Source organism: Haliotis rubra, unplaced genomic scaffold (assembly GCF_003918875.1).
Source record: "Haliotis rubra isolate DU_JTF1 unplaced genomic scaffold, ASM391887v1 Scf172, whole genome shotgun sequence".
Taxonomy (NCBI): domain Eukaryota; kingdom Metazoa; phylum Mollusca; class Gastropoda; order Lepetellida; family Haliotidae; genus Haliotis; species Haliotis rubra.
The window spans coordinates 581-21,787 of NW_025765692.1; the positions used below are offsets into that span (position 1 = coordinate 581).

Here is a 21,207-nt window from a genome sequence, read left to right on the forward strand (position 1 = left end):
AGATGAATGGGATTTTACGCCAGTGGGATTTTACGTGGCGTTGCAGTATCGTTTTAGCTACATAGCAACGGGAAGTCACCTATGTGTCTGGCAACGCCCCTTTGTCTGGCAACCGGTCTTTGTCCGGACTTATGTATTTGTGCTTGTCAACCGAATTTAACATTAATAATGCACTCCAAATTTGTCAATTCCTGTGTTATTCCCTTCCCCCGAATGATAACGGGGTAATAGGTAGACTCTTTTAAGACGACCCAGACAGATCTTTGAATAGTATTCTGATTGTCATTGACCAGATCAGGGTCCCGATTCACAGAGCGTTCGTAAAGTCACGACAGGTGAACCAGATGAAGCCATTTTGTAAACAAACATTCTTTGCACAATGTTTAGCAGTGTCATCTATGGCCGCGAACCTTCAAACTGTCATTCTTTGAGCTGAAAAAACAAACGAATTATGTTGTCTTTACTTGTGTGTTCTGAACTTCTGCACATAGTACATAACAAGTCGAAGCTAGTGATTTTGCGATTCCGAGCCAAAACCCATGCTCCGTAACGCTAACTTACTTGTTTAATGCATCATGTACTAAAAGCCAATATCATTATGGTTTTGCTTATTCATTAATTATTAAACGAAGTTTGTCGGACTCAGCAGTTATATTTGAAGTTCTTCTTTTCCAGTTTTTATTGGCATCATGGACTTCTGTTAGACTACAAACAATACGTACTCTGTTGGTCTTTCAAGTCTTTGACTTTTCATCATCATTCGAATTTGCCTCTGTATTTCTAATGCAAAGTTCCAAAATGTTCAATTTATTAGTTTTTTGGTCAATATGGACAAGACGTACTATGATGGGTGGGGCTGAATATCGTTGTCAGGATTAGCTGTAGTTGCGTTGCGTTAACGGTCGGGTTGCCAGCGCTGGGGTCTGTAGTGTCATGTTTGCCATCGTCTCGGGTCGGATGTCGATTGAAGCTCGTGGTTTTCCCAACTCCGGTGATATTGTTGCCTTGGTGTTTTCAGAATTGTTCATTACCGCTGGACAGCTCCTTTAATTTTGTATCCATGAACAACTTGAGGATACAATTTGGAACCCTGACAGCAGTAACACATACTTATCTGCAACCCTCATGAAGATAAGTATTCTAACATGTAGAATATGGGTGTCATGAAAGAAATGGGCATTTTTTAGAACCACAACATCACTAGACGTATATACCCATAAATGTACTACCGTGTAACTGCATTTTGTGGTTTAAATACTTGATTGTCTGGTTTGTTTACATTCCGCCGTCATATGGTAAAGGAGGGGGGCGGATGGAGTACGTTTGGCAATAAATACTTACTCCATTATGCCAATTGTGTGAATGACAGGACATGACAATGCAGGACATGCTTACCATTCCATGAACACCTGGTGTCATCACTAATTTTCAGTAGTCCATACATGACTACTACTGCCATGGTTTGTGCGGCGTCGAGCATATGTAACTTTGTGGATGGTAGTCTGTCTCACTGTTCCTGAACCACAGTATTTTCCCTGCTGCCAAACCCTCTCTGCAGTGTTAAATCTCTACATAAAGCAAGTCTAGATTTCCTCAGGTTCTGAATCTCTGGTCTCCCTAGGACTCTTTTTCAATATAAATGGGCTTCTTTGTTACTATCAAAATTATATATATTCAGAGACTAAGCCTTAGTCTATTAGGAGGCATCATCACTCATTTTCAGTTCTCCTTTCATATACTTGTCAGCGCCATTTACCTTTCATATTCCCTATGGCCCCTGTTTCGGCAGACAACCGAAACAAGTAACCTTTATTCTCAAGCGTTGACGTTTTAAATTTGAAAACGAAATCTAACACGTTTCATAATCTTTCATATCCTTTATTCAATAAAACGAAGAAGACACCATTTTAAAAGGGTATTACAAAACATACTTCTATTTTTAAAAAAAGCTCGCATCAACAGAATATTTCTGTGAATTCATTTTGGCAAAATAGTGTTTGGGTCTTGTCGGTGGTCATAGTGATATCTTCGTCAGCCATCATCACCATTGTATGACAAGGGGAAGCAATAATACATGGGTTCTAGGGCTGGGACGGGTAGGAATAAATGGAATCGAGTACCCGCATGTGCTTACCCGAATCGGAATCGAGTACCCGGAAATGTAAGGAATACAGCGCTTCTGTCAACTGTCTGAATATTCAATCACGGGTTGACAGAGATTATTATAGAAACTTGAAAGGTTGGCAATAAGACATTAAAACAGATCTTAGGCTAATTACTTTTCGTCTATTTAACCAATATAAAGAGTATCAGCATTACTTACATTCCTCGTTAAAACACAGAACTTTTCGTTCCCGCCGCTCATGCGTAGATAAATTACAGTCGTTAATAATAACCTTCGGACAATACTAATGTTGTAAATGTGTGTTACGTCAATTATGAAAAAGACAAGTTATTATCTGCCCTTGTCATTACAGAGTTCTCTCCCTTTCCGGGTACTCGATTCCTAGAAATAGGACTCGATTCCAGGTGTACCCGACCCGGATTCGAGTACCCGAGTACCCGTCCCAGCCCTAATGGGTTCAAGGTATTAACTACAAAATACTCATGGAGTAAGTAATACTGGAGTAAGTACAGTAATGCTGGGTGTATTATTACCATAATGCCTTAGCATATACCTAAATAGAGTATACGCGTTCTTGTACATATCCGGGTATATCTACACAACACACACTGCTCGGGTCGTTGCCTGGTGTATTAGTAACAACAAACAACAGGACTTAACGTGGTGTGTTTCCATCACTTCCGGAAGAAGCATGGGCGCTCAGCTGATTGAAGGTGAAAGGCCAAACTGTCATGTTTCGGGAGCGTGACAATGAGGACCTTACGTGTGACACACATTGTCCTGCAGCAGACTTCATAATTTGGTCAGACAGTTCCACAGTATATGCTTACACTATGACTAAGATTTAAAGTTCGGCGTTACCTGTATACACGCTTACATATCGAACAAGGCATACACAAAGCAGTGTATAAATGTACAATAGTACCTCTCCTACGATCACATAAAACACTTTGGCTTGCTCATCAAAGAACAAAGAAACGTACGTGTAAATGTATTAAAACACTCTTGGTTTGTCAATATAGATGTGAGGAAGTATAATGCTGTATTGTCTATTTCAAATGTACGAGAATTGTATTCTCATAAAATGAAATCTAAATATCTACCAACAATGGTGTCTTTGGTTCATCAAGGTCTTTGATACATGCGGTTCGTTCTGACTGGGAGTCTGTCTAAGACGGATTGGGCACAAACTGGGTTTACAATTCTGATACAGGCTTCCTGGAACTATTCTACAACGCACGTTGGGGGTTCATAAGTATTCTAGTCATGTCACTACTTGTCATTGCTTTCAACAAACTGAACAATTTTATCTACAAGTCAGCAGTAAGGTCTAGACAGGAGATTCCCTGCGGTCAAGGTACTCGATGATGGGGTAGGGTTGGTGGCCAATCAGGATGCAGCAGGAAGTCACCGCGACCAGAATCAGCCAATACCCGCACTCGTCTAGTCGTCTCGATATCACGTGACCTCATGTCCCCGCTGTAGCCAATGATAGCGTGTGGAGGTCTCAGAAGAGGAGCCATTGAGCTAGATTCTGAAATGAAAGGTTTTTCTACATACATTTATAGGCAGGCTGTTGTTTTCTGTGCAGCTGAAGTTTTGACAGAAATCACGTTTTCACGGATTACTAAAAATGAATGTACGCGTTGCAATATGTAATTTTAAGCATATATCTTGGGATGAAGTTGCAGTACATATGTAACTATAATTGTAAAAGGGAATTTTAGAAAAATGATGACTCTTTTTTGTTCTCTGATCAGTGACTTGTCAGTCTGTCCGAACACCATACCCGTGGCTCCGGCGTACTTCAGGAACCTGTTGAGTGACGGGTAGGCTGTGTTGGGTCGTGGGGCCATGGACGGTGATGGCTGCAACATTGGTAGATTAACGTAGAATGCGCTTACGTGATATATATCAACATGGAATACAAATAACGTAGAACATCGTGGAGTGTTAGTGAGTGGGGTATTGCGCTGCTTTTAGCAATATTCCAGCAATATCGCGGCGGGAGACACCAGAAATGGGCTTCACACATTGTACCCACCTGCAGAATCGAACACTAGTATTCTGTATAATAGCATAACGCCTTCACCACTACACTACCTTATCTACTATGAAACAGGGTTGAAAAATCACGTAACATATGTCAAGAGTTGTAAAACCTGTGAGCACGGGTATAGGCAGACATACATGTACAACTCTGGATCAGATTGTCTGCCAAGGGAGTACCGTTTAAACCCGTTCAGCATTAATTACAGAAGTGTCACCGTGAAATGTCACACACCTACATACACCTGCAATTATGCAACTCAGTACTGATCAATCATGGGCTGAATTTAAAGCCACTGGAACTGTTTCCATTTTTCAGCAGTGAAATTCTATCAATGTATGACATTCACAGATACTACAAGTACACACAGATATAAGTACAGTGCTACCTGTCTGAGGGCGTCTCTGTTCGCCTGCAAGACTTCCTGTTGACGGTTTCCCTGTACCGCCATCATGACGTCATCCTTGTCTGTCAACACACCGAACCAAAGTCAAATACGAAGTTGTTTTAATGTGTGATTAGTTTTGGTGTTTAATGCCGCACGGAATTGAACATGTATCAGACAAAACTGTGATTGACGTAATCAGCATGAATCTACGCAACTCGTATACGATAACATAAACCAAGTCATAAGCCTCTTACGACCTTCAGGGAATCGTGTGGAATAGCTTGACGTATATATGATATTAAATGGTGTTGACCACAATTGCAGAGTGGCTTCAATATCACCAAATACTGGATAGAGGACGAACAAGACATGATGGTCATTGGAACATCGCCGATTACTTTGTATCAGATTACTGACAGTCAGTAATCAAAGCATGAGTAATACAATAAACATCGGTTATAACGAACTCTGAGGGACCACTAATTTCAGTTCGGTATGTTATTGAAAGAGATTAGAATACTTTAATTCCGTGTATATTACAAACTGGGTTTACTTTACTGTTGCGTTCCTGATACAACCAAAACCTACAGCAAGTGGGTTGGACTAGAAAGTAGTTCGTTATATCCGTCAGTTCGGTATATGCGTGTTCGTTACAAACGTAGGTGATAGTATATAACAATTTATATCCCACCTTTATCATCCGCTATCTTGAGCCACGCCTCCGCTCCCTGGGCGGTAACGGGATCCAGGAAATTCTTCATTCCCTGTGGGATAGAGTGATGGGGTCGTAGAAATTAACAGACTTGCTCATGGAACACTCAACAGCAAAGAGTTTAAGGCGCTGGCAGAGATCACAACAGGCGAAACCACAAAATGTGAAAATGATTCAGAATAGACTATTACACACCCTGGCTGGCATGTACGTACATATTGATCCTTGTATGTGTTGATCAGTGACGTGGATGGGCGGTCGGCGACGTATTTACGCCGTGTCTGACGTCGTTGATACTGCTCTTCCGGCGGGAGACTAGCGTCGACTGCAACACACATTGTACGACTGAAACGCATTTGAATGTAAACATATCTGCAGCATCTGTTACTTAATTATAAAAACAAATTAAAAACCATTGAAACACCATGAAATACGTTTCGATAGCCATTTATCGAAGGCTGTTAGGCAACATCAATGCCTTGACACGTGGTTATTTAAGCTAATGTCGACGTTACTTTGTATTAAACATATGTTAATTTTGTAAAAGATGTACATGTATATGCCACACAGTACCGTGGAATACGTTAATGACACTACATGTAAATGACAACACGCGTTTATGATACCTACCTTAATGACACCACACATTAATGACATCATACGTTAGTGACGCCGTACGTTAATGATGCCGTAAATTAATAGCACCGCACGTTAATGACATCATACGTTATTGACGCCACACGTCAATGGCACCACATGTTAATGACATGATACGTTAGTGACGCCACACGTTAATGGCACCACATGTTAATGACATCATACATTATTGACGCCACACGTTAATGGCATCACATGTTAATGACATCATACGTTAGTGACGCCACACGTCAATGGCACCACATGTTAATGACATCATACGTTAGTGACGCCACACGTCAATGACACCGTAAGTTGATAGCACCACACGTTAATGACATCATACGTTAGTGACGCCACACGTCAATGGCACCACAAGTTAATGCACCACACGTAATGGCACCACATGTTAATGACATCATATGTTAATGACACCACAGATTATTGACGCCGTACGTTAAAGACACCGTATGTTAATAGCACCACACGTTTACTGACACCATACGGTAATGACGTGTTAATGGCAGCTTACTTCTGTAGCACTGTTTCCCCAGCGTCGTGTCCGGGTTGTGGTAGCCTTCAATGTAATGGAGTCGGTTGGTGAGGAAAACTCTGCAACAGTAAAGTAAACTCAAGTTATAATATGCATGGACATAAGATATATGACAGTATTACATCCCCACTTCAATACAACTTTCTGAATAGAGGCTTGAATAAATTGCGAAAGTCTATATAAAAAAGTACCAATACTACCACAAATCACTACATTACCTTATTCATATGAGGCGTCACCCTCCCATACTTCGATTGCCATAATTAATGTAAGTTTGAGTTTATTAGGGTGTAAAGAGTCAGCTACAGTTTTCATTTTAAATTCAACAAGGTTAACCATAGGGTATCAATACCAAAGGGATACAAATACTCTCAAACCGAAGGTAAGCCGAATAAGTAAGTATTCATGCTACTTCATGTTATTATCATTTTCTATGTAGTCAACTCATGAACTTCTAAAAATTACACCACTTCGTATACACGTATGTACTCTGGCACTAGATGTACAGTCGTACACATGCGAGATTCCGGTACAGCATGATCGGCTGTGTGGGGTTTCAAGGCTCTACCTATCACAGACGTTGTGTGTCATTCTCATTCTGATCGGGGGCAAGATATATTAGCCATAATATACCCTCTGTACTATTTGCTAATCCCTCGAGTGTTCTAACAACGGTATCACCCTACTTATCAGGCAGCCGAACAGAGTCTGTGTGTGTTAACACCAGTGATAGAAGATTAACTCAGGGGACGACTTCACGTGAATATAATACAGGTAATATCAACACGCACTGGGCGCTATCTAGAAATACACACCTCTCACGTACAGTTATAGGTTGAAACTTAATATAACTCCATTTCTTCATGGTTAAATAAACAAGCGTTGTCTTTGATTGGCATCTAGATATTGGAAGAACACGAGTTGCGACACATCTATTGATAACGACTTACCATTTCGGGGCTACTTCTGAAAGAGTTATTTATTTAGGACTGTCATTGATCAGTCCTTTTAATTCAAAATATAAATCTGAGTTCACGCATTACAGACCAATAACTCTGAAGATCGCTGTTTTAGCATGAGCATATCCTTTACTATGGAACACTCTGCCGCCGCTTAACCAGAGAATTTCAAAATTTACCTAATTCCAATAACAATTATGTTTTATAGTCTCCAAAAGCGATTGCGAACAGTTAATCTTAGTTAACTAATTACTAGTGCTATATTCATATCTTGATTGTGATTATGATCATTTAATACTTTTATTAATGCTATAATTACCTGCAGATTAAATAGAGGAATGCACCAAAGAGTTTTCGAGTGATCCTAGGCCTAATGTTAAGTGTCAGCTCAGGATCTTTGTCACCTTTACACAGCACAGACACCAAATGGTACTGTCGAGTCGAACCCATCAACAATTATTTCATGGCATATTTCTTTAGCAGTAAATGTTAGTAGACTTACGACGGTGGATGCGGCTTGTTCCTCCTTGTTGGCGATGTAGGTCTGGATCTTGTCTGTTCCTCTGGAGGCAGTTCCTGGCCTGAATGGAAGTGGTTGTAGGTTGTCGGTTCCCTATCCCTCCTCGACCACATATGACGCGCCTGTGCCCGAATTCTGTCGAAATCAAGGTCCCTGAGTTTGTAATTAGCCTCCATCTGCAGCAGAGTGTTACTGTCAAGGGGGTACCCCGTCGAATTCACGCGCCTCAGTCTTGAGACTGGGTCCCCATAGCCGGGCAGAATATGCCCCGTCGCCATTGTCAGTCAGTATCTGTCAAATGTCTCTCGTTAAACCCGTAATGTGATCCACTCCACAGACAAGATCACGGCTGGTTGGTTCAAACAATGACCAACTAACCGCTCTTCAATACGATTTGTTTACAATCGCCAGGCAACGATCGGAAGGAAGCAGGTACGCGAAAGTGTATGGTGCGTGCGCATCGAACACTGAAAGGGGAGTAATCCTGCTTCCGCATTAGATTGAGAACATTATTAATCATGTTTGTTCCGGATTATCGATGAGAAATGAGTAAGTTTGGTCGCTTACATGACGATATTTAATGTTCAACATGTTGAATTGTAGGTATTGTTTTTCGCATTTGTCATGCAGCGAGACCGAATGATAGGATAACAATTACGCATACACTTGAAAAATCGTCTGCAAGTTCGGATGACACTATTGACAGTGCAATGCACTGAGTGGAGTATCGTACTTTAAACAAGATTCATTGTCCAACATGAATTTATGAAAACAACGTACAGGTTCTGTTATAATGGTGTCTTAATGTGATCAGAGCAGGGCTACCGTGTACTGCCATTACTCTCAATCTGTTTAATATTTTAACAGAAACGATCATTCGGCGACAGTCGTGTCTATCTTATTTGCCTTGGCCCAAAGTTTAGGTTTGTTTTCCTGAGGTAAATTAGGTGTTTTCTACAGTCTTGTATAAAACAACATTTATTCACTATTTGGATTTTTGGTGCAGTGTTATGCAAGCTTTAAATGTAAGCTCGGATATAGAGAAAATGGTTTTTATTTATCAATGTGTACATACCATTTGTATACGTACCGTTGGCAAATATGATGCAGTCATGTTCCTTCGAGACACAAGAATGGGTTTCTTGTGTTGCAGTGGTTTGATGATTTTTATGGCTTATGTCTTTGGTGTGGTCTTAATGTTACTAAGCAAGATAGAAAAGAAAAACAAATGATGAATTGACTCTTTGCTAAAATATTTTCAGACGACTATATTTTAGATTTCTGATGAATTGTATGAAACATATGGTATTATCCTGATATAAACCATGTTTGTTCTGATGCAGGTTGATGACACCTGACAATGGCAGCCATTAAACACACACTGAACCGTGACCTTTTCCTTCCAAATGATGAACGGTTGATTGGGCTGATTTACGTGTTTAAAGCCCCAAAGAAAAAGAAAGGGAGTTTCCTCTGTGCTGTCTGTAAGTTGTAGATGATCAGAGATACAGATCAGTGATTGACAGATCATGGAAATGTCTGTGATCCATAATGAGAATGATGCTTTGGAGTCATTCTAAAACTTTCAGCTTGACCTAAATGTTTGTTAAATACATTGAAACTGTGAGTCAGTAATTGTACTAGTCGAGGTGTTTTCAGACTAACTTAGTCCACTGTTTTGACTGAATTTTTTCATTCAGACATTTATGTTCTTAGATTCACTAAACAACATATTTTGTAATAGATTCCACAACATAAGTGTGGACATGTTCCATTGTTTGGTTTCTGTCTAATGTGATAGAGTTTGTTCCTGCAGTGTATGTTGATTTCAGTGAACACCACAGAGAGCCCTGTGCAGGCCCGTGTGTATCAGGTGAAGAAGGCTGACAGAGGAGAGTCGTACAAGAAGAAGCTGTCATGGCTCCTCAGAGACCTCAAGGTGGTTGATGGGAAGAATGCCAACAAAGTAAGGATCTCATTTGGAAAAGCACTGCTTTCTGCTGGGAATACAATTGCTTATACATCATGAAATATGATGTTATAATTATTATAAGTATATCTCTTTCTTTGTAGTAAATGATAGCTACTATGCATTTTATGCACTAAAAAATTCTAATTAACAAGTGATAAGTTTGCCTCCAAACCACAACTTGCTGATATTCAAACATGTTAGATGGTATCTTTTGTTCAGTAGAATATTTAAACTTAAGATTAATATTCTTGTGATGTCATGTCATTTCACTCTTTTGGGAGAAATTATATGTGAACAATTATATTGTAAAGTCTTTGCCTTTAGAGTCACCACAACTTATGCATCTGAATTTGTTCATACATACACATGTTAGTATGTTTAAAACAATTGTTCTGATTCTGTGTGATAACTGATCATCCTCTAGATGACTGATATCTATTTCAGGAGACCGCTGAATTTGACCTGAACTTTGAGAAGCTGTATAAGTGGGTGGCCAGCAGCATAGATGAAAAGGAGTCATTTATTGCCTGCTTGTGGAGGGTACGTAATGACACAGTACGACAGCCGCAGTAGCAGGGAAATAAATTTAACACCTGGGTCTTGTGGGTTTTGCAGAGGTTCTTGATTTTGATGAAATCATTGCAGTTTATTTCACCAAAGTATCACAGTACCACAGCCACAGTACCACAGTATCACAGTACCACAGCCACAGTACCACAGTATCACAGTACCACAGCCACAGTATCACAGTTCCACAGTACCACAGTATCACAGTACCACAGTATCACAGTACCACAGCCACAGTAGCAGGGGAAACATTTAACAGCTGGGTCTTGTGGGTTTTGCAGAGATTCTTGATTTTGATGAAATCATTGCAATTTATTTCACCAAACAGTCAGTAAATGCATTGTAACATACACAGCTGTACATAATTGATCATCACTTCATTCAGTTTTGGTGGTGAGTTTGTTCATCCAATGAAATTTAAAAGATAAGTTATTATTCTGAAATTTGTACATCATGCAGATGGTGAGGTGACTCATTTGTGAGGAAAACAATCTGTTATAGACACCAATAATTCCAGTTATAGTATTCCTAATTGCTTCAACTCTTAAGTTGACATCTCCTGTTAGGTTTTATGCTGGGACAATTCACTGATGCACCGATACATCTAGATAATTTAAGTTTGATACAGCTATCGTATCGTCGACTGGTGTATCGATACAAAATGATACATGACTTTTTTTCAAAACAGTATTATCTTAAACATGTTAACAGTACTTATTTAGAGAAAAATATGCAAGTATGATAGAGTTACTTGTTTGTTTATTACAATAGTGCTATTGTTATACACAAATACCTTGAAATAAATCATTTTAAATCTTAATACTGTGTCATTCTTTCAAGGTGTATGTATTGTGATACATATCGTATCACAGGTAAAATATCGCGATATGTATCGTATCGTGACATAGTGCATCACTCCAGCCCTAATTTTAAAAAAGATTGATTATTCCTTGACCCTCCTGTGAATATTGGGGCGGTGGAGTAGCCTAGTGGTTAAAAAGTTCGTTTTTTGAAGGCCCAGGTTTGATTCTCCACATGGGTACACTGTATGAAGCCCGTTTCTATTGCCCCCTGCCATGATATTGCAGGAATATTGTTAAAAGCAGCGTAAAACTAAACTCACTCACTCTTATGAATATTCCTATTTCAGCTGAGTCAGCGATATCTGATACAGAAGCCAGAGTTTGTCAATGTCCCACCAGGACTGCTTGAAGGTACGCCATTAACAGGAGTAGGTTGATTCATTGTAGAACTGATGCACTGTGGTACCACGTGTGAGCATTATTCTTCTGGGCCAAGCACTGTAATGATTGCATTCATTTCTAAATGGCTAGGATATATGCTGGTACTTAAACTTATTTTTCACTCAAGCGATATAGCTTATGTTAACTTTAATTGCTAAAGTGTTGTGCAATGGAATGGGATACTGATATGGCTTTCCTAGTAGTTATTTTGATGCGATGAGAATTTTGATGTTCACTTATTGAATGAGACCTCAGTTTTACTGCCTTTACTTCTGCAGACATCACCGCCCCTCATGACCAGAACCAGAAGTCTGAGGGTGGGGACGACATCTCCATTGAGGACGAGGACTATCAGGCTCTGTCCTCCAAGGAGGAGTCCGACCTAGAGCTCCTCATGTCCGAGTGCAAGGTGGCCATCAGCAACGCAGAGACCTTCACTGACCAGCTCTCCAGACAGCTGTCCGTCCTGGATGGGGTGAGGTCAACACGTTTCTATTTAAGGGTTTAGAGGAAAATATTCAGCTCCAGATCTATAGCTGATGACAGAATTCCTAAATTTCAACATTTTTCAAATTGGGTTATTGGGTTAACAATGAATGCATCAGTTATGTTATGTGAGTGTGTTCTCTGTCATCATATCCCAACTGGGGCGGTGGGGTAGCCTAGTGGTTAAAGCGTTGGCTCGTCACGCTGAAGACTCGGGTTTGAATCCCCACATGGGTACAATGTGTGAAGCCCATTTCTGGTGTCCCCCGCCGTGATGTTGCTGGAATATTGCTAAAAGCGTCATAAAACCAAACTCAGTCAGTCATATCCCAACTGTAATCCATGCTGTTGACTGCTAGAGTGTCTGGTCCAGACTCAGTTACTAACAGACCTCCAACATATAGCTGGAGTGTTGCATGAAACAACAAACTAATCCTTATTTCCACTTGCACAACAAGTTTCAGATAAAGTGCACATATTTGTAAGTTATGAATTGGCTGTATATGAAGACATTTGAAAAATGTCATTTGACAAATATCTTGACGACATAATTATATCTACATCCGTTTCCCTCCCCTAGGCCAACATCCACTCCATCATGGGGTCGGAGGACCAAGTGCTCAATCTGATGAGGCTGCTTGACGAGGGAATCCAACAGGCCGAGCGGATAGAGCGCAAGCTGGACTCGTATGACAACATACTGCTGGTAGGCTCTGTACCATACAAGATACTGTAGGCAGGAACATTTCAAACATGTGGGAGGCTGTTTAACGAATGAATTTTAAATTCCAAAGTTTTCCGTATAATAAGTCTTCGTGCACCATACTCATGGACTCACCAAAGTAAACATCTAGTAGTTCTACGTACCTACATAACACGATGGTATCTTCCCACTGGAAGGGGGCGGTGGGGTAGCCTAGTGGTTAAAGCGTTGGCTCGTCACGCCGAAGGCCCGGGTTCGATTCCCCACATGGGTACAATTTGTGACGCCCATTTCTGGTGTCCCCCGCCGTGATGTTGCTGGAATATTGCTAAAACGGCGTAAAACCAAACTCAGTCAGTCCCACTGGAAGCTGGTGTGTCATGTATAACTAAATGAAAAAGCACCTCTCCCACTCATCTATGTCAGTCAGACACAGAGACAAAAGTCAAGGAATTATTTGATGTGCAGCTAATATTAACTGTTCTCACCGTATTTGTTGCATTGGTAGGTGTAGAAATACCAGCATGCTAATGAACTATAGATGCAGTTCTCATTTTATGCTTGCTGATATGGCTCGTCACGCCGAAGACCCGGGTTTCGAATCCCCACATGGGTACAATGTGTGAAGCCCATTTCTGGTGTCCCCTGCCGTGATGTTGCTGGAATATTGCTAAAAGCGGCGTAAAACCAAACTCAGTCAGTCAGTGCTTGCTGATAATGTAACCATGTTGCAGAAAGCAAATATCACGTGATAATGATTTCCTGGAACAGACTGATGGTGATGATCTCCTATTCATCTCCATGATTGTATAATAAATTATGCAAGAGAACAGATTGTTTATGGACATATATTATGGCTTCATTACTTGTACAGCATTTATTCAGAAGTGCCAGTTGTAAGAAATTCTTCTCAAATTTATCTATACATAAATAAATACCCTTCCTGAAGAACCAGCTGGGATTGGTTGATGTTGCAGAATGTGAAGGAGCAGATGGAGGTGATGCGGGACAAGGACATGCTGGTGAAGATCAGGAACATCAACCATCAGCAGCTGCTGGAGGAACTGGAGAAAGTGGTGGTGTGTATAGCTTGTATAGCCTGTCTGGAGGGTATAGTGGTGTGTATAGCTTGTATAGCCTGTCTGGAGAGTATAGTGGTGTGTATAGCTTGTATAGCCTGTCTGGAGGGTATAGTGGTGTGTATAGCTTGTATAGCCTGTCTGGAGGGTATAGTGGTGTGTATAGCTTGTATAGCCTGTCTGGAGGGTATAGTGGTGTGTATAGCTTGTATAGCCTGTCTGGAGGGTATAGTGGTGTGTATAGCTTGTATAGCCTGTCTGGGGGGTATAGTGGTGTGTATGTGTATAGCCTGTCTGGAGGGTATAGTGGTGTGTATAGCTTGTATAGCCTGTCTGGAGGGTATAGTGGTGTGTATAGCTTGTATAGCCTGTCTGGAGGGTATAGTGGTGTGTGTTAGCTTGTATAGCCTGTCTGGAGGGTATAGTGGTGTGCATAGCTTGTATAGCCTCTCTGGAGAATATAGTGGTGTGTATAGCTTGTATAGCCTGTCTGGAGGGTATAGTGGTGTGTATAGCTTGTATAGCCTGTCTGGAGGGTATATGTGGTGTGTATAGCTTGTATAGCCTGTCTGGAGAGTATGGTAGTGTGTATAGCTTGTATAGCCTGTCTGGAGAGTATGGTAGTGTGTATAGCTTGTATAGCCTGTCTGGAGAGAATATGGTGGTGTGTATAGCTTGTATAGCCTGTCTGGAGAGTATGGTAGTGTGTATAACTTATATATAGCCTGTCTGGAGGGGTATAATGGTGTGTAGCTTGTATAGCCTGTCTGGAGAATGGTGGTGTGTAGAGCTTGTATAGCCTGTCTGGAGAGTATGGTGGTGTGTATAGCTTGTATATCCTGTCTGTATGGCAGTGTGTATAGCTTGTATAGCCTGTCAATGAGGAGAATATGGTGGTGTGTATAGCTTGTATAGCCTGTCTGGAGAATATGGTAGTGTGTATAGCTTGTATAGCCTGTCTGGAGAGTATGGTGGGGTGTATAGCTTGTATGTGTAGAATATGGTAGTGTGTATAGCTTGTATAGCCTGTCTGGAGAATATGGTAGTGTGTATAGCTTGTATAGCCTGTCTGGAGAATATGGTAGTGTGTATAGCTTGTATAGCCTGTCTGGAGAATATGGTAGTGTGTATAGCTTGTATAGCCTGTCTGGAGAGTATGGTGGTGTGTATAGCTTGTATAGCCTGTCTGGAGAATATGGTAGTGTGTATAGCTTGTATAGCCTGTCTGGAGAGTATAGTTAAGGTAGTCTATGTCTCTGGTTATTTACAGACTGCCATGGTACACATGAACACTGCTGAGTTAGGTAGTCGACAGTAGTACTCTCTGATAGACATTTATGCTGGTGAGGTGGTAGTGTTCATAGAAACATATGAAACACATGTCTGTTACAGAATCAGCTTGACCTTGACGTGAAGCATGTGGACGCCTTAGTGAATGGTGACCTGGCGACACCCACTGGGATCTACGAGTGTACACGGGCAGCACAGGCGTTACTCAAGTGCATGAATGCAGACATACACCAAGGTATGTTTCATGTTGTCAGCCCTGAGTTATGAAGACACCATCTAAAGAGTTGATTTACCAGTGGCGCTTGTTTAAAGCTTGAGCTGTTAATTACAGTATTGTGGTTCAAGATCTCAGCCTGTGTACAAATTGCAACAATCTGTCCACATTTTGTTTGATATTATGTACAGGGGAAATTGATCTATTACAACAAGCTTCAGGTACTGAGAATTCCGAATTCTACACAATACTCAAACACTTTTAAGAGAGGCGTGAACCATAACTCAGTTTCTCAATTGCTTGGTTGTAACTTGTTTTAAGTCATAAGCAGACAGACAAATCAGGTTGCATTTGTCACCAAACGTGTCCTGCCAACCCAGAGTGTGTTATAATGCCTGGTTTTGTCCCTGCCAGCCTTGAAGAGGATGGGTGCAGTGGAGGAACAACAGAAAAGGTTCAGCAAGCTGTCTGTGAGTTTCTCCAAGAGGGTGGCACACCACCTCAACAATCTCTTCATACACCAGGTCAGTCTGCATTATAGTGTACTGTCAAATTTACTTGTAAAATATTGCCATGCAGTTTGGATTTCCATGGATAGGCATTTAAGAAAATGTCAGCTTGATTCAGCTCTGTTTGTATTTAAATATGTCCACTGTGATTTTTCATAGTAAATACTCATGGTCCATGTGACATGTCTAACCCCAGGGTAACGAATTGGGAGAGACACTGAGTCGTTTCTCGGGGGAGCTGAAGATGCCAATCCACGACACGATGCAGAGGGAGTTGGTTGTCTACGCAGACCTGATGCTGTGGTTGAAGAACACTGACATCGCAGTGTTTGAAGAACTGGCCAAGGTAGGTCCACTTGTTTCAGGTGTGGGGAGAGGGCATGAAGAGATCAGGACCCCGATCCTCAAAGCGATCATAGCACTACAACTGTCGTAAGTCAATGTTAAAAAGAGGGAGTTACGATCACCTTAGCGCTACGATCGCTTTGAGGAACAGGGCCCCAGATTAATAAAACCAGACTGTTTTCTAAACAATTTCAGAAAGCAATTTTCTTTCAGTGATTCCATGTAACAGCTTTGTCTTATGACACTCAATGATTGTTCAATGTATGTATGGACATATTCACATGGATTTTAATGAATGCTGTGAGCATACTCATTCGAATAACTATGACTAGAAGAGAAAACAGTTTGCTTCTTGATTCAGAGGTACAGATAAGCTGTGTATCTACGTAAATTGCGCAAATATTTATGCGATAACTATTTATGCGGGTACAATTTATTTGGTTACTCAAAGGAAAATTAGGATACCCAATTAAGATAGACACAAGTGAGTACATAACTCATATTGACCAGGTGTACATGTGTTGTATAACTACTTATAACCCATATTGACCAGGTGACACATGTGTTGTATAACTACCTATAACCCATATTGACCAGGTGACACATGTGTTGTATAACTACCTATAACCCATATTGACCAGGTGTACATGTGTTGTATAACTACCTATAACCCATATTGACCAGGTGATACATGTGTTGTATAACTACTTATAACCCATATTGACCAGGTGACACATGTGTTGTATAACTACCTATAACCCATATTGACCAGGTGACACGTGTTGTATAACTACCTATAACCCATATTGACCAGGTGTACATGTGTTGTATAACTACCTATAACCCATATTGACCAGGTGATACATGTGTTGTATAACTACCTATAACCCATGTTGACCAGGTGTACATGTGTTGTATAACTACCTATAACCCATGTTGACCAGGTGATACATATGTTGTATAACTACCTATAACCCATGTTGACCAGGTGTACATGTGTTGTATAACTACCTATAACCCATATTGACCAGGTGTACATATGTTGTATAACTACCTATAACTCATATTGACCAGGTGATACATATGTTGTATAACTACCTATAACCCATATTGACCAGGTGTACATATGTTGTATAACTACCTATAACCCATATTGACCAGGTGTACATGTGTTGTATAACTACCTATAACCCATATTGACCAGGTGTACATGTGTTGTATAACTACCTATAACTCATATTGACCAGGTGATACATATGTTGTATAATTACCGATAACCCATATTGACCAGGTGTACATGTGTTGTATAACTACCTATAACCCATGTTGACCAGGTGTACATGTGTTGTATAACTACCTATAACTCATATTGACCAGGTCATACATATGTTGTATAATTACCGATCACCCATATTGACCAAGTGTACATGTGTTGTATAACTACCTATAACCCATATTGACCAGGTGTACATGTGCTGTATAACTACCTATAACCCATATTGACCAGGTGTACATGTGTTGTATAACTACCTATAACCCATATTGACCAGGTGATACATGTGTTGTATAACTACCTATAACCCATGTTGACCAGGTGATACATATGTTGTATAACTACCTATAACCCATATTGACCAGGTGCACATGTGTTGTATAACTACCTATAACCCATATTGACCAGGTGATACATATGTTGTATAACTACTTATAACCCATATTGACCAGGTGTACATATGTTGTATAACTACCTATAACTCATATTGACCAGGTGATACATATGTTGTATAATTACCGATAACCCATATTGACCAGGTGTACATGTGTTGTATAACTACCTATAACCCATATTGACCAGGTGTACATGTGCTGTATAACTACCTATAGCCCATATTGACCAGGTGTACATGTGTTGTATAACTACCTATAACCCATATTGACCAGGTGATACATGTGTTGTATAACTACCTATAACCCATATTGACCAGGTGTACATGTGTTGTATAACTACCTATAACCCATATTGACCAGGTGTACATGTGTTGTATAACTACCTATAACCCATATTGACCAGGTGTACATGTGTTGTATAACTACCTATAACCCATATTGACAAGGTGTACATGTGTTGTATAACTACCTATAACCCATGTTGACCAGGTGATACATATGTTGTATAACTACCTATAACCCATGTTGACCAGGTGTACATGTGTTGTATAACTACCTATAACCCATATTGACCAGGTGTACATGTGTTGTATAACTACCTATAACTCATATTGACCAGGTGTACATGTGTTGTATAACTAGCTATAACCCATATTGACCAGGTGTACATGTGTTGTATAACTACCTATAACCCATATTGACCAGGTGTACATGTGTTGTATAACTACCTATAACCCATATTGACCAGGTGTACACAGTCAACATGCAGAAGATGTACACACGGGAATTACAAGACTTCTTGGAGAACGCCAAGCAGAGACTTATGGGAAAATCGGAAAAGGGAAATAAATATGGTTAGTAGTTTATGTTGCATACTATTGTAGGTGTCCACTGCTAAAGACCAGATAGTATCAAGTTTGCAGCTAGGGCTAGACTGGGTATTTGATCATAACACACAACGCTGGTCTTCTGGTAATTTGAGATGTAATGTGAGATAAGAGATAATAGCAAGGTCTCATGGTGTACACAAAAATATCAGGTGAAGTTAAGGAATGTTGAGTGCAGAGGGTCCTGGGATGGGTGACCGTGTTTGGCAGCTTGACTCCTGAGAGTTTCTAGGACTTCAGTCCTGCCCCACAACCAAGCACATGTGATACATGTGTTCTCCCTTTAGGCAAGTGAGTTTGTTCAAAATTGTATCTGTTCACCCAGCATAAATTGGGTAACCGGTGGGATAAAGTCATGTGACTATAACCCTCTAACGGGGTAATAATAATCAAATTGTTTGGGCACTTCGAGCAAGCATTACAGTCAATGGACTACAGTCAGGCCTCGTTAATACGAACACTTCGGTTTCTGTAAAAAAACGTTCGGATAGTGAAACGTTCGTACTGCTGAAACCACAGTATATGCACCGAGTTACTTCCCCTTGATATCAAAGAAATCAAAACAAAACATCAAAGACAATCACTGGATTTATTACACATTGTTTCACTCACACATTTTACTTACGAAAGTAGTCTTTAATGGTGGGCTGCGTCAAAGGTTTTTTTAACGAATTGAGCATGTCCATTGCTTTATCTGCATTTTCGATGTCACCCTGGCACTCGTAGTACGTAATGATGTTGCCGAGGTACAGTCTCATGTCTGTTAAAGACGGAATGGTGACATTGTCTTCTGCTTCCTCTTCTTCACTTTCCAACTGATCATCTGTAGCTGTCACCATCTCTATGATGTTTTCTGAAGTCAGTGAATCACACGTTTCTTCGTTGGCATCGGCATCGATGAAATCATCAGGCGACATGTTTTCATCATCAGACGGGAGGCGTTGAAGTAGCCTTTTCAAGTCGGCAAGCACGATATCATCTTCGAGATCACCAGTTTCATCAATCTGGGATTCTTGACTTGGCAGAATTTCGACATGCTTGAAACAGTTCTTGATCGTCTGACAAGAAACATCTGCCCATGCACTGAGGTTTGTCGTCTTCTGCACATGCGATGAAATGTCTCACTAACGATCGCTTGTAATAAGCTTTAAATGTCCGAATAATACCAGCATCAAGTGGCTGAATCCTGGATGTTGTGTTGGGAGGAAGAAAATGAACTTTGACATTTGTCAATTTCACATGTTTGCAATTGTGGCTGGCTGCATTGTCCATGAGAAGTATCACGCTACGGCCACGTGACCTACACTGTCTGTCAAAAGTTCTCAGCCAATCACTGAACATTTCAGAGGTCATCCACGCCTTCTTGTTAAAACGGTACCGAGCATAGATTTCTGGATTGAAATCTTTACCAAAGCAGCGTGGTCGTCGATATTTCCCTATCATGAAGGGTTTCACTTTGATGGTACCTGTTGCATTGCAGCATAATGCAACTGTCACTCTTTCTTTCGACTTCTTTACACCAGGTGTTTTCTTAGAGGCAAGTGTGTGATTGGGTCCGAGCTTATAAAACAAGCCGGTCTCGTCAGGATTGAAGATGTCGTCTTCGTCGTAGTTTTTCAAGACAGATTTCAATTCTTCTCTACCTTTAATTACTGCATTCTTATCAGCACTGGCAGCTTCTCAGTTAACATTTGGTCATTCACTGAAGCATTTTTTGTGTTCATTTCTGTCATCCAAACATAAAGTGCTTCCTCTAATTTGGCATGTTTAGCATTTCGTTCTCTTGTGAGAGATAGAGAATCTTCCGAAATATTTAGCCACTTGTCCTTACTTTTCCAAATGTCCGAAACAGTAGTTTTGCCGACAGAATGACCGAATTCTTCGCCAAAATGTTTACTTAAGAAATCGAAACTGGCCTTAGGATTTCTTTCTTTGTATAGGCAAATTTCCCTCTTTTGAGACGCAGTAATTTCGAGTTTTACGCATTTAGCAGGTTGGCAAGCCATAGTGAAAATGCATTGATTTGTGAAATGTTTACCCGTACATATTTATAGCGGAAGATTTTAACAACACACATTGACACTTCTCACTCAATATATTTGGAGTAAAAGTTGTTAAAGTGTTAACTGGACTGGTTAAGCTTTGTGATAAAGGGATCAAGGGATCAAAGGGATGAATCGCTAAGTCGCTAAACAAACCACGTGTCACTTGGGGCGGGCCAGTCGGCAGCGCGGTCAACTTCAATCGTTCGGATTAACGCAGCTGTTTACAACTTAATTAGTCCAATCCGTTCCGACTGA

The 21,207-nt window shown here is 40.5% G+C and overlaps 2 protein-coding genes across 3 annotated transcripts in view; one reads left to right on the plus strand and one right to left on the minus strand.

The window, feature by feature from the left end:
- Positions 1 to 2,584: 2,584 nt before the first annotated feature.
- On the minus strand, positions 2,585 to 8,359 carry LOC124272706. The gene is made up of 7 exons (XM_046707890.1): positions 7,926 to 8,359; positions 6,444 to 6,523; positions 5,491 to 5,600; positions 5,255 to 5,327; positions 4,564 to 4,643; positions 3,915 to 3,993; positions 2,585 to 3,659 (listed from the first exon to the last, which is right to left on the minus strand). The coding sequence occupies exons 1-7, from the start codon at positions 8,219 to 8,221 to the stop codon at positions 3,478 to 3,480; spliced, it is 900 nt and encodes a 299-aa protein (XP_046563846.1). The 5' UTR covers positions 8,222 to 8,359; the 3' UTR covers positions 2,585 to 3,477.
- Positions 8,360 to 8,404: 45 nt separating this feature from the next.
- Positions 8,405 to 21,207, plus strand: part of LOC124272707 (exocyst complex component 1-like) — a 32,220-nt gene continuing 19,417 nt past the window's right edge. For both annotated transcript variants that reach the window (XM_046707891.1, XM_046707892.1), the window contains exons 1-12: positions 8,405 to 8,492; positions 9,287 to 9,427; positions 9,776 to 9,909; positions 10,360 to 10,455; positions 11,633 to 11,696; positions 12,005 to 12,201; positions 12,793 to 12,918; positions 13,893 to 13,994; positions 15,387 to 15,519; positions 15,913 to 16,022; positions 16,204 to 16,353; positions 18,769 to 18,874. In XM_046707891.1, coding sequence (XP_046563847.1) covers positions 9,304 to 9,427; positions 9,776 to 9,909; positions 10,360 to 10,455; positions 11,633 to 11,696; positions 12,005 to 12,201; positions 12,793 to 12,918; positions 13,893 to 13,994; positions 15,387 to 15,519; positions 15,913 to 16,022; positions 16,204 to 16,353; positions 18,769 to 18,874 — 1,342 coding nt within the window. In that variant the 5' untranslated portion in view covers positions 8,405 to 8,492; positions 9,287 to 9,303. The remainder of the gene's footprint in view (positions 8,493 to 9,286; positions 9,428 to 9,775; positions 9,910 to 10,359; positions 10,456 to 11,632; positions 11,697 to 12,004; positions 12,202 to 12,792; positions 12,919 to 13,892; positions 13,995 to 15,386; positions 15,520 to 15,912; positions 16,023 to 16,203; positions 16,354 to 18,768; positions 18,875 to 21,207) is intronic.

Coding starts and splice junctions, on each gene's coding strand:
- LOC124272706 (XM_046707890.1), bottom strand. CDS start 8,221: ATGGCGACGGGGCATATTCTGCCCGGCTATGGGGACCCAGTCTCAAGA. Junction 6,524..7,925: donor AACAAGCCGCATCCACCGTC/GTAAGTCTACTA, acceptor TTACTGTTGCAG/AGTTTTCCTCACCAACCGAC. Junction 3,994..4,563: donor ACAGAGACGCCCTCAGACAG/GTAGCACTGTAC, acceptor CCAATGTTGCAG/CCATCACCGTCCATGGCCCC.